The sequence below is a fragment of the Notothenia rossii genome (genome assembly GCF_949606895.1).
Source record: "Notothenia rossii genome assembly, chromosome: 11".
Classification (NCBI taxonomy): domain Eukaryota; kingdom Metazoa; phylum Chordata; class Actinopteri; order Perciformes; family Nototheniidae; genus Notothenia; species Notothenia rossii.
The window spans coordinates 23,447,059-23,470,581 of NC_136910.1; the positions used below are offsets into that span (position 1 = coordinate 23,447,059).

The window sequence follows — 23,523 nt, forward strand, 5'->3', positions numbered from 1 at the left end:
ATAGTAATGTATTTAAAAGCCAATATTATTTCACGCTTTATTCAAAGTGACTTAAAAATACTTTTACAGATATAAAACACACTGCTTGACATGCCTACAGGGGCAATTTTGGGTTTAGAATCCTGCCCAAGGACACTTTGTGATGTTGGAGTGGCAGAAAACAATTACCCCCCCTACTATTTCTGCAAGAGGAGAGTGACTGTAAATAGGAGTTGTATTTCTGAGAAATCACATCAAGTAAGAAAAGGGTATTTTACTCTAAAGACCCAACATAAAATAATGCATTCTGGGAAAAAGGTTGTATTTTCCAACCCTTTCCTGATCAGTGTGGGATCACTCTACTTCCTGAGCCACAGCCGCCCAAAGGAGACTACTGACAAAACGTTATTTCGAAAATAAAATGTTGAGGATAATAGGCATACACTTAAAACCTATTATGTTCATTTGAACTGTGGTCCCTTAACTGGTCAGCCATGTGAGCTCTGATGCTGGAAGGAGCCTTAAAAAAAGCTCCTAAATTGTAATCTAAGACATAATCAGGTTTTAATTTCTTAACCTTGACAAAGCTCCTCAAGAGCCATAGTATATATAAAAGTATCAGTGGGACTCCCCATGAGAAGTTTACAGACAGATTGTCCCTTTTGGGTGTGTCAACTTTTCACATTGTAGTTTCTGATCTTGCACATCCTCTTGTTCGATGGTGTTTTAGAAGGCATCCTCTTCTGCTGGACCTCAGTAGCGAGCCGACTATAGACGGGAGCCCGGGTACCCTCCACCGTCATCTGGACCCCAGCACCACCATCAGCTCCCGCCACTCCAGACTCATGCGCCTTCCTCCTGCTCAGCTCAGCCTCACCTTAGATCAAAAGAGAGATGCAATTTTAATCACTCTAACAAATCCCAGTGTAGAATGTTGGGGAGCTATGTCTTTAAGGAATAATATGTATCTGGAGTTACATTTGTTACAATTGTTGTAATTATGGAGCCAAAAATCTAGAGCTTGCATTATTTTCCTTTTTAACAGATTGCAATTAAAGTTGGAGTGAGATTAGGGCAAGGGCTGAGAAGCAGGTCATCAGTTTCCCCTGCAGATGTGGACACAGGTGTGGATCCAGGACTGTTTAGGAATACTTTAACATCACTGTTAAATGTGTTCCTCACTAGCTGCTGAACCTTTGTGAATAGGATGAACCCATGGTTGTCTATCCCTGTGAGTATTTGATGCAGTTGTTAACCACATATGTGAGAGCTTGAATACAAAACAAGTCTTGAGATTTCTAAACAAGTTACTTTACTATGAAATGCATTTTATTTGTACCATTATTTTCCCTTTGTCATATATCTGTGTTTTTTTTATATCTAACCTCTTTAAAACCAATTCAATTAATGTTTTAGGACCATTTAGTATATATGGTTGGATTAGTTTAAGGATATTTGGTTAGTGATAGGTGTTTTTTAGCTTTTAAAGTGTTTTTGCATAATAAATGAACTCTCTCCAATAGTAGATATGCTAGAAATATATAGTTTAAAATAAATTATGTTTAGTGTGGGACCCTATTCCAAAGCTGGTGTCCTTTTTCAAATATTACCATTATGTCTTATCAATGCACTTTTACTGTATTTAAACTGTTTATGAATACAATTCATTCAAGTGATTGCAAATAAGACATATTTGGTATATAGTTTAATTCACATAGCTTCATTTACATAGCAATTTTAGACAAGCCTTCGAGAGCAATCATGGTAGCAGTGTCTTACCCAAGGAGAATTGGACATTTGGACAGGAGAAAGTGTGATCGAACCGACAACCCTGGGATCGGTGGATGACCCCACTGTACAGTATGTCTTGGCTCAGAGATGAGGACCTTTATCGGGTCTTTTATCATGCAGATGGTTCATATCGGTGATGAACTCTTTCACCCAGTCAGGACACTTATCGTAAGCGTGCTAAAACCGTGTGCCAGATTTGTTTCACAATTATGATATGGTGCCCTGCTGATCACTGCGTCTGAGGCTGATCTGGCAGCAGCTCGTGTTGAGAAACCGTTCCCTGGAGAGCCGACAGAGACTACAGACACACATTGGGCAACAAGCCTCCCTCTGTGTGGCCTTCACTGACCTTACCACTGCAGCAGCCTTCATACTGGACTGACTGCTTGGGCATTTGGACAAAGCCATATTCTGTGGATGGACTGTAACACATGTCCACTTGTTTGTAGGTTACTGAATGCTGACACCCTTTTGAATTCCGTGTTCACAGTCTACATATCTATTTATACATTATACATACATACATTCAGTTTTTTATGCATTCTACTTTTGTTTGCATGTATCCAGTTGACTTATTTCTGCATTTTACTGGCACCATTGTGTCCCTTTCACCAGTCTCTTTTTTTCTTGCTTTATTTTAATTTATTTTAATGTCTTAAGTCTAGTGCATGTTGCACTGTTGGAGGAGCCTGGGACTTCAGTTTTGCATTGCCAAAACTACACTGTAGCTATTATGCATATGCTAATATAGCATTAGAATATTGAATCTTCTCACAAGACTACCCTTATGTGAGGACTCTTGTATTTCAGAATGGGTTATTTAGGATTCTGTACAGCAGACGTTTAGTATGTTGGAGCTGTAGTTATTCTGTTGGGCTACCTTCTGATAACATTGATGAACTGAATCCATGGTCCAGTTTCTCCCACAGCTCCTTTAAGGACTGCAGGGAGTCCTCTGAGGACAGCAGAGACCTGGACACACCTGAGAGCTGCATGGAGCCCTGAGACTGGATCACTGTCTTCTCTTTGGTCTTTGAGCTCTAAAGAAGAATAGAACAGCAGGATAAGACAGCTACATGTTTATTGAATTAAGAGACAAATATTATTTTGTTTTTTTTCAGTAAATTATAAATATAGAAATGATTATAAAAATATATTAAAAAAATAGAAAACAATTATTTATTCAAACACAAGATGTCGCAAATATATAATTATATATTTACATAATAAATTAAAGCAAAAATGAAGACATTGTACTACAATAAGTATATTACAATATATATAGTGGTAATAATATATTAATGCTGAATTGCATATATATACTATGAATATTTTAGAATGACCTTGGATACATTTTTCACCAAATGATATCCATTAAATTTGAGGAGAGTATTGCATATCAATTAAACCCAATATTCCCTCTGTTGTTACCTCAGGTGTTTCTGAGGGTGTGTGACCCTGGAACCGAGGGTTAGCAGCCCCTTCAGTGGAGGGCCCTCGGTGTGTGGAAGTTGGAAGGTGTTGCTGTCTCAGTGCATACTGCAGCTCCTGAAAAGACACATACATTAGTGGAGCCACAAAGCCCTCTTGAGGTAGCAGAGAGAAGTACACATCACTAAGATCATTCTTCCTCTGAGGTGTTTCCCAGAGTGTTCTTAGGCTGTCTGCAGCTTTGGGAACGGGTGTAGAAGGCCATGACACCCAGTTCTGATCACATACTGGTGTGACTCTGGTTCGAAGTGCCTTGCCAGCTTCCCCATTGTATGGTTTGCCTCAAACGATCCAGGTTATCACACACAATTTATTCTGCATATAAAAAGGGGTAAGTGTTATTTAATACTATTATAATAGGCTAATGGATAGGGTAAAAGAATATAACATGTTCTAGTTATTTCAAGAATGAGAAGATATACCGGTATATATATTTAGAGATTGATCATGTCTGATTAAGCATAAACCCCAATGCTCAAGCTCACAAATGACCATAATGTATCCCATTTGTATAACTTGTACATAAACTGGAATATATAAATGACATTATGCGGTTTTAGGGGGGGCCAGAATGCTCAAATAAAAAAAATTACTATTTTAAATATGAATGAAAAATGTACATTTGTATAACTTGTACATAAACTGGAATATATAAATGACATTATGCGGTTTTAGGGGGGGCCAGAATGCTCAAATAAAAAAAATTACTATTTTAAATATGAATGAAAAATGTACATTTGTATAACTTGTACATAAACTGGAATATATAAATGACATTATGCGGTTTTAGGGGGGGCCAGAATGCTCAAATAAAAAAAATTACTATTTTAAATATGAATGAAAAATGTACTTCAATGAATGCTTCGAATAAAAGGAAATCTGATATTCTCTGAAATTAAAAGCGAAAAGATATGTTGAGGAGTTATCATCTCTACTGGATGAAAGCATTCTGTTACTTCAAAGGGGAAGTAAGAGTGTCCAAGTCACCTAACCTTACACAAATGATGTCATCAAATAAGTGACAGCAGGGGCAAAGGATATTCTCATGTCTAGCTTGCGATTGGCACTAAAATGAACCCTCTTTCCTAGTTACCACAACGCTTGGTGAATCTGAGGAGGGACAACATGGTAAGAGATAACTTCCTGACTGCGTAATAAAGAAGTTCCTTTGAAGGAATTGTGAGGAAGGAAACATGTCATTGATTATAGATTTGTAGAGCTGGAGCAGATACCTGTGTGGTGAGCTGGTACTGGAGCTGTTCCAGAGCAGACAGCCGGTCATGATGCTCTCCTTGGTTCTCTGTGAAAGAGTCCCGCTCCGGCTCCACTGATTCTGCTGGACACACAATATTCGTAGAGCCGTACTGTAGGTGCTGTCTAGTAAAACTTTTTTCCAAAATATATAGACAGTTTTTGACTTGTGTTAATTATAATTTGTTTCCATTTTCTCCTAGGTTTATGGGATTTGGGAGAACATTTTCCTAAGGTCCAAAGTCCTACATTTCTATGAGATTAGCATACATATTCTGACAGGTTAGTTTGTCCTGAAAAGAAAGATGTGTATACCATGATTATGCAGTACAAAGTGTTGTGTCCAAGTGTCAGGTACCAAGAGAACCTGCTTTTCAGTTTTAAAGAGTCTTAGTGTTACGATCCGTCATTTTCCCTGTTTCAATTTTTCACGTCAAGGTCCGTCTTTGTTTCCCCGTGTGATGTCTGTTGTTATTTCCTGTCTCTTCGTCCCTCCAGTTGGATTACCTGGGTTGTAGTCGAATAGTCCCTTTAGCTTAGGAACCTTCCTAACCGAGTGAAATGACCCGGAAGTCCCTCAGTGGCAGCCATGATAAGTGCCGTTCGAATTCTCTACATGATAGGAAAGGAGGTTTCAAACTTCCTTTATAACCTCCTTTAGCTTAGGAACCACTGGACCTCCCTTGACGAAAGGAGAGGAGAAAATGCTGCCACACAATGCCTTGCAGCCGCAGTATTTGCCGTCACACAACAGTCGGCCGTTCACGGAAACAACCGATTATGACCCTGAAATGATATCATGAAAGTTACGGTGCGTATTAAGCATTTTAAAACGTATGTGGTAAGTTGCCAAAGTGCTTTGTTTTGAACGTTCATCAGTATTATAATCAAAAAGAGAAATATGAACGTTAGTTTTTACTGAAATGATCAAATAAAGTCAACATTTCACAGTCTTTACTGAGCTGTGTGGGGGTTGTTCAACTTTTAAAAAGATGTTTGAATGGTGATATACACAGTGATAGGTGTTAAAGACTAACGTTTATAATAAATACATTTGTATTGATTTTAAGATATTTTCATACAATCATACGTATTGGGATCATTTGTATTAATGTGGACCGGAGGACGAGTATAAGTTTCACTTTCCTTTTTTATTTCAATTCCGCATCATAAACACGTCGGATAGTGAAAGTGCAGTTGGATTCTCTAAAGTACTGCAGTCTCTTCTAAGTCCTTTTGAATTCTCCTATCCACTATCCCTTAACCCCGTGAAGTTTCACTCAGAGGTCAAGGAATAGACGATAGGGTTAGACGTTAGGAGCTGATTTCTGGATTATCCGACCGCAACCCAGATGGTGTTCACCTGGTGCCCCTGTGTATCTCTTCCCTCCCCACCTGTGTCTTATTCTTATCCTTTATGTTATATAAAACATTTTAAAGAAGAACACGAAACATTAAATATGAAAATAGGTCTTAGCCAAACCTACCTGGCCAAGTAACTATGTCCATATAAACACAATATGTAAGTTATGAACAGACACCCTACTTACTGATATTATTTCCACGCTGCCTGCTCTTCAGTGTATGTATGTATGTATGTATGTATGTATGTATGTATGTATGTATGTATGTATGTATGTATGTATGTATGTATGTATGTGTGTGTGTGTGTGTGTGTGTGTGTGTGTGTGTGTGTGTGTGTGTGTGTGTGTGTGTGTGTGTGTGTGTGTGTGTGTGTGTGTGTGTGTGTGTGTGTGTGTGTGTGTGTGTGTGTGTGTGTGTGTGTGTGTGTGTGTGTGTGTGTGTGTGTGTGTGTGTGTGTGTGTGTGTGTGTGTGTGTGTGTGTTATTGTACCCTGTGGTCCAGCGGTGGTCATCTGGGCCCGGAGGCGGTTCCCCATCTCTATCAGCTGCTGCTTGTCTCTGCTCAGCCGGGCGATACAGGATGCAGCCTGCTTCAGTCTGCTGTGCAGGACAGGACGTTTGTTTTCAGTACCCTGCACATCTTCTAAAGGGCCGCCAGACATCTGACCTGAGGTCTGCTGCCGCTTCAAACACAGGTTCTCCTCCTGGAGCTCTCGTACCAGCGCAGTCTGGAGGGAAGCGGAGACAAGAGATACAACTTGAAGGAACTGGTTTGCAGCACCCCCCTCACACAATATCTTCTCACATAACTGACTGGTTTGAAAATCAGCTTTTAGGTGTTCTTGGATGCTTTGTCTACCGGGAGTCAAAACTGAACATCGAAAGGTAGCGTTCTGTTATTACGCTCCATATCTCTGGAACAAACTACCAGAAAATTGAAACCCAAACAACAGAGACTTTTATTTGCCGCTGCTTTTTATTAAATCAAAGAACTATTTATATCTAACACTGCACTGTACTGCACTGCACTTTTATTTGTGTATTCTCTGTATGTCTTGTTCTATTTTAGCGTGTTTTAATTTGTATTCTCTTGGTATTCTAATGTTTTTTAAATGTTATTTTAGAATGCGTTCTTTTTTTTTTGTAAAGCACTTTAATTGCTGTATAAATAAACGTACCTTGCCTGGCATTTAACTGACGTTTTCTAAGTGAACGTGGGCGTTACATGAAGCGTTAAATTGTGTGTCACATTTCATGTATTCATATCTTACACTGCACTGTCACTTTTATTCTTGTTTTTAAACCACTTTTATCCTATTTGAGCTTTTTCTTGTTTTATAATCTTGGCTTTTAAATATTAAAATGTGTTTGAATTTAATTTTGTAATAACAATGTTTTTGTTGAGCTATATGTTTACGCTTATAATGTTTTTGTAAAGCACTTTCAATTGCCTTTCTTTCTGGGCCAATGTTGTTCATGACTGAGAGACAACATGAGCGATTTGTCTTTTGACATGGCTGATAATTGTCCCAGTCATAGGTTAAGCATGAAACATGTCAGCTTTAACCCCCAGGTCAACTTCAACTTGTTGACTGGTTTTGCTACACACCTGTTTCATTAGTTTGGCGAGAGCAGACTCAATATATGCCACTCTGACCTCCTGCCTGTCCAGAGCTGAGGGGTCGGCACCATTCTCTGAGAGCAGAACACCTGAGGATTACATATAACAGGCAAAAGACAAATGAGCACACATTATATGATATATATTACATTAATACGAACAGAATTATGATTTAATACAAAATATACATAGATGGAACAATCAGAGGGAAATATTGTACTTTTTAATCAAGAAAGGAGGGGAGGTGTTGGGCGAGAAATTGTAATTGCATATACCGTATATATACCTTGCTTTAGTCCCTGGTTCTGGAGGTGTGTGTTGTCCGGAACTAAAGGAGCCAGATTCTCTTTACCCGTGGCTTCCAGCTGCTCCTCTAAGTGTCTGCATCGAGCCTTCAGGAGAGACACCTGATCCAGCCTGCCTGTGGGCATTTTCAAAAGAGTACTATAAATATTTGACCGTAGATTAGTGTAATGCAAGTAAAAAAAAAGAAGAAAAAAGACTGACTTATTTGAAACAAGCAATCTACACCCAAGCTCACCGGGGACTAAGTTCTGTGTTTCCAAGAGGCAGGTTTGAGGAAGACCTGCTTTTCAGCTTAAAAAAGTCTTAGCTAGATTTCATGGAAAATGAGTGCTATTTAAAGAACACATACAGTATGTATGGAACCACTGTAACTGAGGTTAGTTTACTTTTAAAGCGTAAACTTAACACGTTCCGGTGGCACAGTAATCTGATACACATTTACCTGCCTCAGTTAGATACTGTGTCAATGTATCTTTGTCACATAACTTAAGTTTACAATCACTGTAGGAGCCATATGTTAAAATGTATAGTTTGATATATTTTAATATTATAATCCTTTGTTGTTAGTGCTATTATATCATTTATTTGAACCAGCCGTGTGCAATTGACGGCATAGACGACCGCAGCTGTTTGTGATTACGAGACGTTATAGCCGACGGCAGCTGCTGGTGATTGTAGTGTGTTTGTTTGTTTGTTTGTTTGTTTGTTTGTTTGTGTGCGTGTGCGTGTGTGTGTGTGTGTTTGTGAGAAGGAGAAAGAAGCACAGAGCAACATCGTTTTTGACCTGAGAAAATATGTGTTTGTATTTGATACCTTTTGTTTAAGTAAAGAGTCAAACAAACTATCCTGAGACGTATCTTGTCCGAGTCAAGCTTATTTGCTACCTGTGAATCGAATTTTGGATTACTGGAACTACAATCACTACTCACCACCTGTTGTCAAGGATTCTATTTGAGTCCGCATTTGAAATAGAATACGTTTCTTATATGCATGATATCAAGTGTGTTGTTAGACCTGTTTCAAAAGTGACATGACATACAAATGTGTGAAAGGAAATGTTTCTCTAATCTACTTGTATCTAATACCACAGGATCCTTACTACTGATTTAAAAAACCCAGGCTTTTCTTTAAATAATGCACTTTTTATTCATAGTTTCAAAAATGGAAGTAAATATTTGTTATACATAAAGCATAAGGTAGCAACATTAACTTTATGCAAGCTGTTCACATTGAGTCCTTCGTCAAGAGTTTCTTCTACTGAAGACGTGTCAGATTGTCATGGTGCTCTCAGATCACAACGGTCATCCTGAAGCATCCTTAAGACCACTCCTGCTCAGCAAACACGTCCTCCTCTGATGGTTTCTCGTACTGCCTTGAGAGCCAGGAACACACATCCAACACCAGTTTCAGGACTGATCATCAGGTCACTGAGATGATCTGTAATACATGGCAAAAATCATTGTTGCAGCCAATGACATGTTTTGTTATTGTTTCGAACACTGGATGGCATAATGGTGCAACAGGGTATTTAAGTGACCTCACCAGTACAGGTGTGAGTGACTGATTTTGACCGTGTTGCATACACATACAGTTTTTGGTTGTAAAAAAATTGTATTTGAGGCAATAACTTTGTCGTCATTGAAGAGCACTCAAGTCCAACTAGTTAATCCCAGTTTAACAATCCCTCAGGGATATTAAGTGGCAATAGTCACAACATTATAACCGAGAGATTGCTAAACTGTGACTACAGTCACCACTAGTTACCACTATAGTAGTATCATACTCAAGTACAATTTTGAGGCACTTTTGAAAACATATATTGTACTTTTTACTTCTCTACATGTATCTGTCAGCCTTAGTTACATGTTCAGATAATTAGCTAATGAAAAAAAAAATGTAAACTTAGAAATAAATATTGACATAATTATAGCTTATAATATCTAGCAGCAGTATATAAAGTACTTTTATTGTTGCTACTTACGTATATTTTGATGTCAATTATTTTGTACTTTTAATCCGGTAAGATTTTGAATGCGGTATTTATACTTTTACTCAAGTATAAATCTCAGTACTTCTTACACCACTGGTTATTTTGTATTATCTATTAAACAATGTAAATGTACACACATGTAGTTTTCACATTGAACACAGGGTAGAGCCTTAACGTAGTGAGTGCATATAAGGAAGCACTAACATGGATATACAACAAGCTTTTCTGGTGCAATAAAAGGTATAACAATAACTCAAGGAACACACTCTCGGATAGGAAAAAAAACACCATCAATTAACAGTGAAACATTAGAATGGCAAAACTTACATGTTCCAAGTTTGAAGTTGAGTCAGTCGAAATCGATCCATCTTGAGCCTCAGTTTGGAAGTAAATCCTGAATTATTCCGTGGTGGGAAAGGGGTTACCAGTTGTTGTTGTTGTTGTTGTTGTTGTTGTTGTTGTTGTTGTTGTTGTTGTTGTTGGCACAACTCATTCTAAAATACATGTTATCCACTGGGTCTTCACAGCCTTACATAACGGGAGTGCATAAAGACTGGTTCTTGCAGCGACCAACAGATCAACAGTAGTCTGATTTGCTCGTACCATATTACATGGCCAGCGATGAAATTACAACGGCAGTCAGAAAGATTTATTAGGTACTCTGTGGTTGGAAATGGTCACCCAGATAGAGGTAGTGCTATGTTACAGTGAGCCCCATGGCATGACATTTACAGATGCAATTCTGACTAGTTACACATTTTCAAATAGAAATGTCAGTGCTCAACCTGAAGCTCTACTGTTTGTGTTTCTCAAACTTTTTCATACCAAGGACTCGCGGACCACCTAACTCCACAAATATCCAAAAACAATAGGCCTGCTTACCACTCCAACAGTACATAACAGCCTAATAATGACAGCTTAACTTCTCTATATCGCCTCGTTCACACAATAAATCAACAATACAAATACAACTGCAGATTATATAAGCATTTAGTTCAAATGTGATTTAAAATGTTCTCAGGTTTTACACCTCTTGTGAAATGTAGACTACATTTATTACGGAGTTTATGTCCAAACCAACAGACTCACAGATCATTGGCTACTGAGAGATATGCAAAATACACCGCATGTAGTACGACGCAAACCTCCGCAAACCTTTTTGCAGCCCCAACAACAGCCTCTGATTGTCAAGATCTGTCTGTGTGGGGAAGAGAGGTCAGCTCTGTATCAGTAGCCTTGAAATAAAGGTATTTTCCGTTTATCTGCATTTGGGTCCTGCTTGCCTCACTCAACCCTGACAGAAGGAACTCACCAAGGATGGGCCCAGCAGATCCTTTTGAGCTGGAATTACTCAGTTTTTCCTTTTCTTTGGCTGGCTGCTCTGATAAGTGGAGGGGAGCGTCTGGAGTTCAGCAGCGAGAGGCTGCTCTGGCTGAGGCGCACCAGATGGCTATGGAGAAACCAGGTTTAGTGAAATTCTTACCTGGCTAGATTTTGGACTTCCTCTCGGTGTGTGATTCCCGGCCTGCTAGCCCCAGGCATGCTAGCTCCCTGCCTCCCAACTCCCAACCTGACACCGTACGCCTCGGTGTGTTCCGTCTGGAGTCGGCCTCTGCTTCTTCCCTAGTTCCTGCTCCTGTCCGGGGGCCGTTCTCTGGAACTCGTCTGGCTTTTGGAGGTCCACGGAGCCTCCAGGGGGCTCCTGGGAGGGGGAGTCGCGGGTCCGGGCTGGCGGCCCGGGCCCCGGGAGCCGTGGTTCCGGCCCCGGTTCTGGCCCCGGCGGCGATGGTTCTGGCCTCGGTTCTGGACCCAGCAGCCATGGTTCCAGCCCCAGTTCTGGCCCCAGCAGCTATGGTTCTGGCCCCAGTTCCGGCCCCAGCAGCCATGGTTCCGGCTTCAATTCTGACTCCAGTGCCGGCCCCAGCGGCCATGGTTCCGGCTTCAATTCCGGCTCCAGTTCCGACTCCAGTAACGGCCCCAGCAGCTATGATTCTGGCTCACGTTCCGGTTCTCTGGCCCACTCCAGTCCCTTGTGTTCTGTCGGTGTTCCGGCCCGCTCCAGCTCCTCGTGTTCTGTCGGTGTTCCGGCCCACTCCAGCTCCTCGTGTCCTGTCGGTGTTCCGACCCACTCCAGCTCCCCGTATCCTGTTGGAGGTCCCGCCGTCACCTGTTCTGCTGAGGGTCCTGCCGACTCCGCGTCCAGTATCGTTGGGGGTCCTGCCGACACCTGTTCTGCTGAGGGTCCTGCCGGCCCTGTGTCCTGTCCCGTTGGGGGTCCCGCCGACTACTCTCCTGCCGGGGGTCCTGCCAATCCTATGTCCTGTTCCTCTGGGGGTCCCGCCGACAGCTTTTCTGCCGGGGGTCCTGCCAACCCCTTGTCCTGTTCCGTTGGAGGCCCCGCCATCACCTGTCTCGCCGGCTCCGGTTCCTGTTCGGCCGGCGCCGGGTCCTGCCCGGCCTCCGGAGCTGTCTGGTCTTCGCCCTCGGGCCCGGCCTCCGGACTCTTCCAGCCGTTGCCTTCGCTCTCATGCCCGGCCCCCTGAGTTCGACCCGCTGTGGCCTTGGCCCCTTTTTGGGCTCTGCCTTGCCCCCGGGCCGTCCGCCCGAGACCCCATCCTTGATCTCTGCCTTGCCCCCGGGCCGTCCGCCCGAGACCCCTTCCGGCTCCTCCGCTGTGCCCCTGGACTGTCAGCCCAAACCCGTCACCCGGACCCCCTCCGCCCACCCTGTTAGCCCTGGTTTTGTGTCCCTCCTCCGGTCCCCCTCCGCCCACCCTGCTGGACTTTTTTTGGGACGTCTGGGATCCGTCCCTTGAGGGGGGGGTACTGTCACGATCTGTCTGTGTTGTAGTTTGACTGTGTTCACGGGGAAGAGAGTTCAGCTCTGTATCGGTAGCCTTGAAATAAAGGTATTTTCCGTTTATCTGCATTTGGGTCCTGCTTGCCTCACTCAACCCTGACACTGATCATCAACAGACTTCATGCAATGCTTCATTGGATGCATATATTAGATATTATAAAACGGACAAGTCAAATCAAGGAATCTGATTGGTTCTTAGCCGTGATATACTGAGCGTATACCACGGGTAGAATTGTAAGTTACTTTTCACAACAAGTCAGTATCCCTCCGCGTCTGAGAAAAACAGTATACCGTTGGGCTGAAAAGCAAACTGCCTGCAGTTAAGGGGTTTGTCGACCCTCCGCTTCGCGTCGGGCCGAACCACGCCCCTTAGCTGTGATATAATGAGCATATACCACGGCCTGTCGTGAGCTATTGCTTAAATAATCTCTATCTAACTCCTAAAACATCTAAATCTATTTTCAGCATGGATAAATACATCCATTGTTTGTTTTATACGCTTCTTGAAAAATAAAAATAAAACACATTGTTTTTCTAGAACAGATTACATGTGGCCAGAATATGGTACAAACAAGTGGCAACATGTTTGACGAAGGTGTTGCACTGGGCTATATCATGCAATCGAAAGTGAAACTTAGGCTCGCTCCATTGCGGAGATATTCCCGCGATAGTGCGGAAAACTTAAATTTATTTATTTATTTCAATATCCCTGTTGTTTCAGAACACTCAGATCATAGGGAGCACGCCTACTCATCATTCCAAGTTTCCAGGACTAAATGCACATTTTTTATGCTCCGCAAATCTGGAATACACTTCCATAACATCTGAGGTCTGCCCCAAATCTGAGTTATTTCACATCAAGGCTAAAAACCTTTCTGTTTACCGATATTTAACAACATTTTGTTATTACGCTCCTGCAACTCACAGCATCTACTGTGTTAACATGACAATGACTCTTTTATGACTTATGACTTCTATGACTCTCCTTTTATTTACTTAGTTTTTCTTTTGTGTGAAGCACTTTGAATGGCCTTTGTGTATGAAATGTGCTATATTAATTAGAGATAAAAACGTGCCGTAACCTTTTTTTTCAACATTACTCTTGACACACTCAAGACACATTTATGTTGAAAAGCCTTGTAAAGTGTTATTTGTGTTATGTGTCAACTTTAAAATAGGCAGGAACTAGACATCTTTGTGAAACGGACTGATGTAGACATTCATCTAATTCTAAAGTCTGATATGAATCGTCGTCCAAGCCTGTCTTTGTTAAACTTGCCCCTGGAGCTGAACAATACAAAATGTCAGCGTAGCTTTTCACAGTATGCACAGTAATGAGAGAAGAAAAGCTCATTAAAAATGTGTTGTTTTTGTAAATGTTTCTGTAAAAGAGTACTCTCCGTACCTGTGTCAGTGGATTGCACCGTTGGTCCAGTGGCCACCTGATTGTCAGCTGTAGGAGCGAGGGAGGGGGGGGCAGGGGCTCCTGGATGTTTGACTGGCCGGGGAGTGGAGGCCTGTGGCTGTGGCTGTGGCTGAGGATGGGGAAGGAGATGGATGAGACCCTCCATGTCCTTCCTCATCTGGGTAATCACAGCCCGCAGACTGCTGTTCTGCTGCTGTAGACGATGGATCTCTTCTGATGCCAGAGAGCCGCCCTGTGGTGTGACACCCTGGGGGGGGGGGGGGGAATACACACGTCAGAGTTGTGTACAGTATAATGTCTGTATGATCCTGTAACAAGTTGCTTTGCTGCATTTATTATGAAATGGTTAGAAAATGAGATAAGCCTCCCTTTTATTTGTCTTAAAGGTTGAATCCTGTACATATGCTGGCTGAGAAGGATTCAAATGGAACAACCAAAGTGTCTGCAGAAAAGTGGAGTGAATATGGTAAATACAATTTTGAATGTGCACAGATAACTCTGATATCCAGGTCAGGAAAAGTCATTCAGAGGCTCTAGGGCAGTGTTTCTCAAACATTTTCATACCAAGGACCACTTAACCAATAAAAAAACACTTGCGGACCACCTAACTCCACAAATATCCAAAAACACATCGTTTTTCTAGAACAGATTAAAAATCGCCTGAAAATGGAACAAACAAGTGGCAACATGTTTGATGAAGGTGTTGCGCTGGGCTATATCATGCAATCGAAAGTGAAACTTAAGCTCGCTCCATTGCGGAGATATTCCAGCGAGAGTGCGGAAAACTTAAATGTATTTATTTATTTCCAATATGAAATGTTACCAATATACTCACGGACCACTAGGGGGCGCTCACGGACCACCAGTGGTCCGCGGACCACACTTTGAGAAGCACTGCTCTAGGGGACAATAACTGACATCTGAATAATTCATGGTAGATTGTGGATGGCGCCAACCTGGTGCTGACACCTTTTTAGGGCCAGTATCCCATGGTGACGATGAACCCAGTATTTTTGAAGGTCTTGTACAGATCACGTACAATGTGCTGGAGACAAAGTGTTACATAGTGATATCACTATATTCCGGAAGTAAACAAAGAAGTCCAACGGAGGCGTTTCAGGTGGAAAGAAACTCCAGGGATTTTAGCCTTTGCAGACCATTTAGAGAAAATCATATAGAACACACTACAGGAAAGGGAAAAGCATAATATGGCCTCTTTAAAAGGTGCATTATTTGATCTATCAGGGATTTTTTATTCTGATCCAATAATCTTGAATAGGTACAATTAGTACAAATATGCCAAATACTTTTCACAAATGTCCTCTGATACATGGTGACCCTCTTTAAAACTGAATTTGTTCAATGCTGTATCCATTAGATTCCTTTATTCATTTTTGTTTGTATTTTTTATCATTTTTAGCAGTCATTAGTTATTAATTATCCTTGCATTTTCAAATAGATGCTTATGTGATTTGTGAATATGAAGCATTCAGGCAAATGTTCACAATTGAAGAACTTTGTAGGAACCTTCTGAATTGAGGTCCTTCAACAGTGTCAGAAGGTTTTGACCTTTATCAGGAAGCTTTGAGCACCTGATAGATTACGCTTTTCAGACATGTGTCAGTCAGTCACAGAGATGATACCCCCATTACAAATAACACGTGAAACATGCTACACACATATAGAGGTGTACAGTATGTTTCCATTATAAATATTTTCTTATCATGGTGTAACCAAGTATTGAGTGTTGTATAGTTTAAATCTGGCAAATGAAATATCATATCATGCCATTGCTATGAAGATTCTCATAGACATTTGATACATTTTCCTCTCTGCCAGAAGCTCACAGAGGCTGGTATGTTGGTACGGAGCCATACTGAAAGGCCATCATACCTCAGGATGCTGGAGGAAAAGGCCAAAGGCTATAAAAAAGGACAGCTCTAAATGCACTCTTATGGTAACTTAGAGGGGCATGAGCTGGATGCATATCAACAATCACAGAGTGTTGAGGGAATGAGTCCTGAAACCAGGAATGAGTTCGCATTTTATCATTTCTACGCTCCCTAGTTTTAAAGTCAATTATCTTTGAATTCGGTTTTGATTAGATTATGAGATTTATACGTTTTGTTTTACGACATAAAATACTTCAGCAAAAAGCTTTTACAGTACATTTCATAAAAGTGGCGATTGCTAACAAGTGGCTAAATTAGACTTCTAAAAATCATCACACCGAACATTAGCCACATATAGCTTAACCAGACCCGGCGCTATCCAGGACTTTTGCCATTATGTCTAGGCAATTGATGTACATTAAGAGAAAGTGTATTGTAACATATTTTGAATTTAAGCCGAAGTGAAGAAAATAAACATAATGTGTGGGAATGTGATAAAGTCGTAACCTTACAGCTCATCAGAAAAAGTGAAGGTCTAGTCAAAATAAACAATGTAAAGAATTAGGTATACTGCCGGGTCTGAGTTTAGCGGGGGTGTTGTGAAGTCATGCGACCATGATGTAGTTTGTTTATAGCCTAATGTTAGCTTTTTACTTCTGAATTGTGCAATTACGCTTAAACTATCATACAAGTGGTGTTACTACAGTATGTGGAGATTATCCTGCTGAACAAAACATGTACATTTCATTAACGTTTGTTTGCCTCAGATATCATTTAACGCAATATTCTAAAATCCAATGAAAAGATCCCCTTGCTTTTGATCAATGCAGCCCCTGCCATGCTAATTTCCAGGTTAGGCCTACAAAAACATGTCACGCTGCACGACTATAGGTGTATGGGATCCTATTTGACCCTCGTGTTGATGGCAATAGGTCAAATCCTCTTAAAGTAACTGCCATTATCCAGAGAGCTACAGCATGTGCTCCCCAGTACTAGTTTCATGGAAGCAGCGAGAAATACTGCAATAATAAACCGTTTTAATGTGCCGCATTTGTTTGTGGTTTTAGAAAGGTTTTTTGTACGAAAGCTGTTATTGCTCCTTGAGGGAAGGCATTCTGCAACGGCTGAAGGAAGGTTTCATGAAAAGTAAACCTACAGAGGACATAGAATGTGCTGTTTGTTGTTTTTAAGTGTGTCCCGGGAACCACTCTTTGGTATTGAAGTAGCAGGCTAGATGAGCAAATAACAAAAAGGGCCCCGCTTCACCTCCATGTCAAATAGCCAGTCAGGACTATGTTCTTTGACTTTGTGCCTGACAAAAGTGAGAGTAATCTTCATTTATAGGCTACTTATTTTCTTGTTAAATGTTAAGGTCACTCACCGATGAATTCTAAAGAAAATATGATCTTCTGTAATTCTTTATTTATCCCTCTTATTACTTTTTTTATACCAACAACTGGGGCAAGCCGTTTTAAATAGGGAGCATTGTAGTGGGGGCATCAGGGTGTCAGGTGTGAATGTGGTGCAATGGCAAATGGTTGACATGGCTCATGGGTCAGGTCGGGGTGCCCTTTAGCAGAATGTAGATTGGGACCCCACACCCCAGGGAACTCGGGCCTGGCTCTGTTGGCAATGTCACAGTGGCTGGATTCTGTCTCATCTTACGGTGAAGCAGACTGCAGAGGTGGCACTCAGGCCTGAGGATAGTATAAGAGGGAAGGTCATGGAGTGGAAGGGACTTACTCCTGATCATTTTTAGGAAATCTGCCAAAGAATATGATATAGCTTTGGAACCACTATAGTCTAGTCCAAAAACACTTGAGGAGAATATCCAAAACAAAACCCTGAAATCAACCAGTGTTTTATTTTAAAATGATCAAAAACTGAGATCAGTCTTTATGTAAATGAAAGATATGATGAAACAGTTTTAACAGGCTGATTAGCTCATGACAAGTAAACATAATATGATGAAACAGTTATAACAGGCTGATTAGCTCATGACAAGTAAACATATACATTGGTAATCAGCAATCCCATCTTTATCTCTATGAAGCAGGTCATGCTTTGTGGCCGCTGCCTCTAGCCGCTTCCCTGTAAATTGGTCGACCATGATATTTTCTTTTTTTGTATTTTTCTTATTTAGCCAAGACAACATACCCAGGAGCACTTCCTGCTGTTGTGAGGATGCCATAACTTTCAAAATATGCATACTTCTTCTTCTACCAAATGGATTGGGGTCTTGATCAGGTGATGTGCCCGTGTTAAACGCCAGATTAAGGATTCATGATCAGTAGACTGATGTGTTCATCTGGCCAGCCCTGGGGGGTTTTTGCTTTGGATAATGTGTGAGTAATGTTCTATTATTCATCATGAAAGTGTTAAGGTGGAGGATATTCTCACCTGCAGTGCCTGGTCTCTCTCTGTTTTTACACAACCTAGTAAGACACTCAAGTCCTGCAGATCTTGTTCTTTCTCATGTAGATCTGCTTTAGCCTGATAGAGAACAACATCAAACCTTAGTACAAATATAATTACAGACTACATTATCAAACCAGCATAACAACAAAGTTGGTTCCATTTCTTCATCAAGAGGCTGTCACAGAGCGGCAAGGTTCCTTCATGTTAGTCAAACATCCTTCATCTGGGAAGCACAGTGTGTGTCAGCAGTGAGGTGTGACTGCCCTCCTTTTGCATTATTCATTTGAGGAGGATTTAGTCACTAATGGAAGTCATGTGATAGCCGGATTATTTCTAGACTAACAATCAGCAAGAGCCAGTTTTATGAGCAAAATGCCAAAGAGTGGATTGTGCTATACATGTTTTTTACCAGTATTTAATGGACACACCACTATACTGGTGTTTGAAAGAAGAGACAGTTTATTTTATCTAATTAAGTCTATAAGGATTTGCTACAGCATACAATAAGGTTGCTAGCTAGCTACCTAGCTAATAGTGGCAATAGTCACTTCATGTAAGGGCACAGCCGCCGTTTGCCACACTATCATATTCACAAACTGCGCAAGTGTGTGACATGCAGTGTATTAAGGGAAATATCTGAGTTGAGACACAGCATTAGTAAAGATAGCAGGTAAACTCTACTATAGGTATGCACCAGTAAATCCACATGGAAAGGGGTGTGTTATGTATAGGAAGCTTACCTGGTCTCTAGCCTGGGTCAGCTCTTGTATTAGCTGTTCATTAGCAAGGTAGTGATGGGCCTTCATATCCTCACAGCGTTTCTGCCACTCCAGCTCAACCAGGACTTTCATCTGTTCTAGCGCCTTCTCTCTCTGCAAACCAGCGCCCAGCTGCTGCTTGTACCTGATTACACGGACAGACAAGGTTAAAAAGGACTACATTCCTTCATTCCTACCTGTCTAGTCCTTTCAACACTTTCTTATTCATTTATAACTATCTACCTCCATTTTACTGCAGTCTTCTCACCTTTCAATATCCTCCCTGCTCCTCTCCAGCTCAGTCCTACATTTGGTTGCTCTCTCCTGCAGGGAAATTATCTCTGTATCCTTGACAACCATCTCACTAGAGAATTGACCAATGTGCCTGTCCCAGCCAGTCCTGGTTCCATCAACCTCTGTGCGAAGCCTTGAAACACAGAGACATACAGGATCTCTGGTCAACTGGTTACATCAACGCAGCTAATAGTCAATATGATCATTTTCTTCCGTCTGTCTCACCTCTGGATGGTCTCATCTTTCAGATCCATGGCACCCTGTTGGTCCTTCAGTTTGCAGAGTACCCGTGCAGCCAGAACCTCCACATTCTCATGTAGTTTAACAACGCGTTTCTCCATCTCCTGCAACTTCTCTGTGTGGGCCTGATACTGAGCCTCCAGCTGCAGAGCGCACTCCTTCAGAGCCCAGATCACATCCTCACATCTTGCCAAACACAACAACAGAGGTTGATATTGGAAAAAATGTGGACGATTTAGAGTAACAATAAAGTCATTTATTCACAAGTGAACACCAATGTAGCTGAATGAGTGAACAGCCACCCTGCAGGTCAAATGTGCTGTGGTCTTTTCAAATTCACACAATTCCTTGAGGAGAAGTCATTACAAGGAGCTAAACATAGCCATAAAATCTATTTTATTTTGGAGGCTAATGGCTACAGGTATTTCACTGAAGAATAACTTAACACTTTAATACGTTGTAAATGTTACTGTTCATAGGCTTCTTACAGAGGTGTGTTTTCTTTTTCTCCTTCCATCTGCCTTTCTCTGTCTCCACAGGTCCCATCCTTGTTTAAAACTAGGGAGCTTCCGCATTGCATACTTTTGTGTTCTAACTTCAGTGCAGTTAGAGTGGAAGAAACTGTCTCAGGATTTAAAAACACAGCTTTCCTTTTTAAATATTTGTTCGGATAAGAAAATAATACATTTGATTCCCACTATGCAATAAGTTTATCCAAATAAACAAATATTTAGAAATGTACCCTTACATGTATGTGACCTTATTCCTTTTTTATTTGACATCCTTCCAGCTATTAAGGGGAATGGATGTGTAAACCAAAATAAGGTGAATAGGATCTGCGTAAACGGCTAGCTCTGACTGCTACACTGAGAGGAGTCTGTGTTATTAATTATAATCCATTTACTTACTTCTTAATGTGGTTACTCTCTTCTTTCCTCAATTTGGTCTCCATCCTTTTCAGCTTGTCCTCAAGCTCCTTTATCCTGAGACAGAGGATAGTTGGAAATCTTAAACACGTAAACACACGTAAACACACACAAAAGCAGGACGGGAGCAAACCTGCAATCCTTAGCAGCAGTGAGGTCTCTGATCTCATGGTCTCTGTGTAGCTGCTGGCTTCGGAGCTGCTCACAAAACACCTGGGAGGCTTGCAGAGCCTCTTTGGACTCAGCGTGAGCCTGGGACTGAACTTCTGTCTCTTTGGACAGCAGCTTCACCTGGACAAGGACACACACACAGACACGCACGCAACAACAAATACAGAGGACCATTAGTGTGAAGGCCACGGGAAGATTAGAGATCAGGAAATCCTACATCTAATCTCCTCGCATAATTGTGTGGGATTATTTAGATTTAGAGTACTACTTTACAATAGACCTATAGCATGAATATTAGTTATGAATATTGAACTTAAGAACTTTGCATACAGTATATGTTCCATGCATTTGTCTAGATTTTCTGTCCATCTTATACAAAAACCATGATAGAAAACATAAATGGACTCATATGTTAATTAAAACACATATATTCTTACTTTCCCCTCACCTTCAGATCACAAGACAGCACCACAGCGCGCATCTCATCCATTTTCAATTTGAACTCATGTTCCCGCTGTCTGAGCTCAGCTTCAGAAGCTGCTGTCGTCTCCTGTGAACAGAGTACAGACATTACAGATTTTTTGTTTATATGTGTAATATTACATTTGTGATGACAGATAGACTAAGAATACAGAACACATTTTTTTCAGAGGAAATTGGGTTTTGTGACAGTTTTAGGTTGTAAGGAATTAGAGATTTAAAAAAAATATACACTACTGTTTGTTTGTTAGTTTTTAAGGCATGAGTGGGGATGCAATATAACTTATTGACAACCATTTTTCATTAACTCTGTTGTTCGTAATATATTTATCTTTTTTCATATATCCTTTTTTTGGGACTAATGCATTTTTTGGTGTCATGTTGAAATCTTCAATGTAATGTAATTATAACCTTACTAATCCTGTAAAATAAAATGACAAAAGAAAAGTAAGAATACACAATAAAAAAATAAATGAAAAAAACATATTTATGGAAGCCCATTTCCGCCACTTAAAAAAAAAAAATCCCCATGAAAAGTCATAATGAGATAAAAAAAATTATGAGATAAGAAGTACACATGATTTCTGGAAAACCTGTCAATGCATTCACTGATTGCAATTCCAAATGGCTTAAGCTTGTCGTAACCATCAATGTGCCATACATAGTTTGGACTACAGCTGTGGTAGATGCGCCTTCGCAGTCTGTTTCTTGACCTCAGATCAACACCTTCACCATCCAATAACTGTAGCAGTATTCACACTGTTTCTTTGTCAGCCACAATTCCATGTAACCAACATGTTTGGTGCATCCATCTGTAACCATGACACTGACCGGATGTTTCCAGTTGCTGTTCAATGAAGGTTGCCACCTCAGCCACATTGGTTTTATTCTTTCGATTGCTTTTTGCTTAAAATCCTTTCAAGGGTGCGTTTGCTTAGTACAACTCCATGCGAATCAGCAAGCAAATTAAGTATTTCATCTGTTGTAAATCCACGTTTAAAGTAGTCCTCAATGTACTCACAATCCATTTCCGTGTCAAGATAAATAGGAGAACTCGAGCCAAAGAGCTGCTAGTTTGTAGTAATGACTTTTTACATCATTATTTCGACTTTCCTATCTCATAATGACTTTTTATCTCATTATTTCGACTTTCCTATCTCATTATTTCGACTTTTTGCCATAATTATGACTTTTTATCTCATTATTTTTTTAAGTGGCGAAAATGGGCAACCATACATATTTATATAAACACAAGAAATTATACTAAAATGTCCAATAAATGAAAAATAAATATTTTTATAAAACCAAATTGCACTACAACATATATTTTTTTGCTACTAAATATAATTGGTGGTGTATTGGCATTCATAATATATTTAAGGTTAATTTCCCTATGAATCATTTTTATTTGTCCTTTCCAGTATGTTAATCCCGCTTTATTTTGGATATAGTGAGAGGAGGAGCCTCTCCTATTGACAGACAAGACAGACAGACAGACAGACAGACAGACAGACAGACAGACAGACAGACAGACACACAGACAGACACACACACACACACTGTATGCATGATAACAAAGCCTGCCAGCCCAGTGGTAACAGGCACCAGTCAGGGTCCGATATTGAGAGCTCTTTTGTGTGGGTCCATCCAAAAGGTCTCAATGTCTGGCTGCTCCCCCAGTTATTTTAAGTCCATTGCGAGGTTTTGAAACAAAAGACGAAGAGTATATTATTGTTAAGAATTGCTTTGTGGCATAGCTTGGTAAGGCCCTAATGTGGTATCCATTGTGTCATATTGATATATTTTCTATTTATGAAGGAAGCTAGCTGAAGTCATAGACATTACCATTATGACCTTGAGAATAAGGAAATGTGTGTGTGTGTGTTTATGTAAGTGAGAGAGAGAGAGAGAGAGAGAGAGAAAAGAGAGAGAGAGAGAGAGAGATATCAATAATATGTAAACATTTGAAATGTATGTTAATGTTGTTAACTATTTTGTATTTTGATGCTTTGGCAACATTGTTTCGTTGTTTAACTTTCATGCCAATAAAGCCCCTTTGAATCGAATTGAGAGAGAGAGTGCTCACCTGTCTCTGTAAGGTCAGCTCTCCTGCCAACTCTTGGATCCTGCACTGTGAATCCCATTTCATCCTTTCATATTCCTCTGTTTGCTTTTGGATTTTAGTAGCCATAGAACTGCAAAGCAGACACAAAAAACACACAAAGAGTGACCATGCCATTGATTAAGTAAGAAAAAAAGTTAGACA

The 23,523-nt window shown here is 40.7% G+C and overlaps 1 protein-coding gene and 1 long non-coding RNA gene across 7 annotated transcripts in view; both read right to left on the reverse strand.

Annotated features, from left to right (window-relative positions):
- Window positions 1-23: 23 nt before the first annotated feature.
- The window catches only part of ccdc57 (coiled-coil domain containing 57), a 37,132-nt gene continuing 13,632 nt past the window's right edge, over window positions 24-23,523 (reverse strand). For 3 of the 6 annotated variants that reach the window (XM_079657678.1, XM_079657683.1, XM_079657682.1), the window contains 16 exons: window positions 23,344-23,452; window positions 21,226-21,327; window positions 20,740-20,897; window positions 20,589-20,687; window positions 19,666-19,866; window positions 19,415-19,573; window positions 19,129-19,291; window positions 18,371-18,463; window positions 14,058-14,325; window positions 7,784-7,918; window positions 7,486-7,586; window positions 6,367-6,604; window positions 4,494-4,597; window positions 3,202-3,318; window positions 2,651-2,810; window positions 24-856 (listed from right to left, as the gene is read on the reverse strand). In XM_079657678.1, the coding sequence (XP_079513804.1) occupies window positions 651-856; window positions 2,651-2,810; window positions 3,202-3,318; window positions 4,494-4,597; window positions 6,367-6,604; window positions 7,486-7,586; window positions 7,784-7,918; window positions 14,058-14,325; window positions 18,371-18,463; window positions 19,129-19,291; window positions 19,415-19,573; window positions 19,666-19,866; window positions 20,589-20,687; window positions 20,740-20,897; window positions 21,226-21,327; window positions 23,344-23,452 (2,413 nt within the window). In that variant the 3' untranslated portion in view covers window positions 24-650. The remainder of the gene's footprint in view (window positions 857-2,650; window positions 2,811-3,201; window positions 3,319-4,493; window positions 4,598-6,366; window positions 6,605-7,485; window positions 7,587-7,783; window positions 7,919-14,057; window positions 14,326-18,370; window positions 18,464-19,128; window positions 19,292-19,414; window positions 19,574-19,665; window positions 19,867-20,588; window positions 20,688-20,739; window positions 20,898-21,225; window positions 21,328-23,343; window positions 23,453-23,523) is intronic. The other 3 variants (XM_079657679.1, XM_079657680.1, XM_079657681.1) reach the window with 3 other exon arrangements.
- On the reverse strand, window positions 8,925-10,731 carry LOC307023967. The gene is made up of 2 exons (XR_013803805.1): window positions 10,121-10,731; window positions 8,925-9,240 (listed from the first exon to the last, which is right to left on the reverse strand). It is a non-coding gene; the product is annotated as an uncharacterized lncRNA (long non-coding RNA).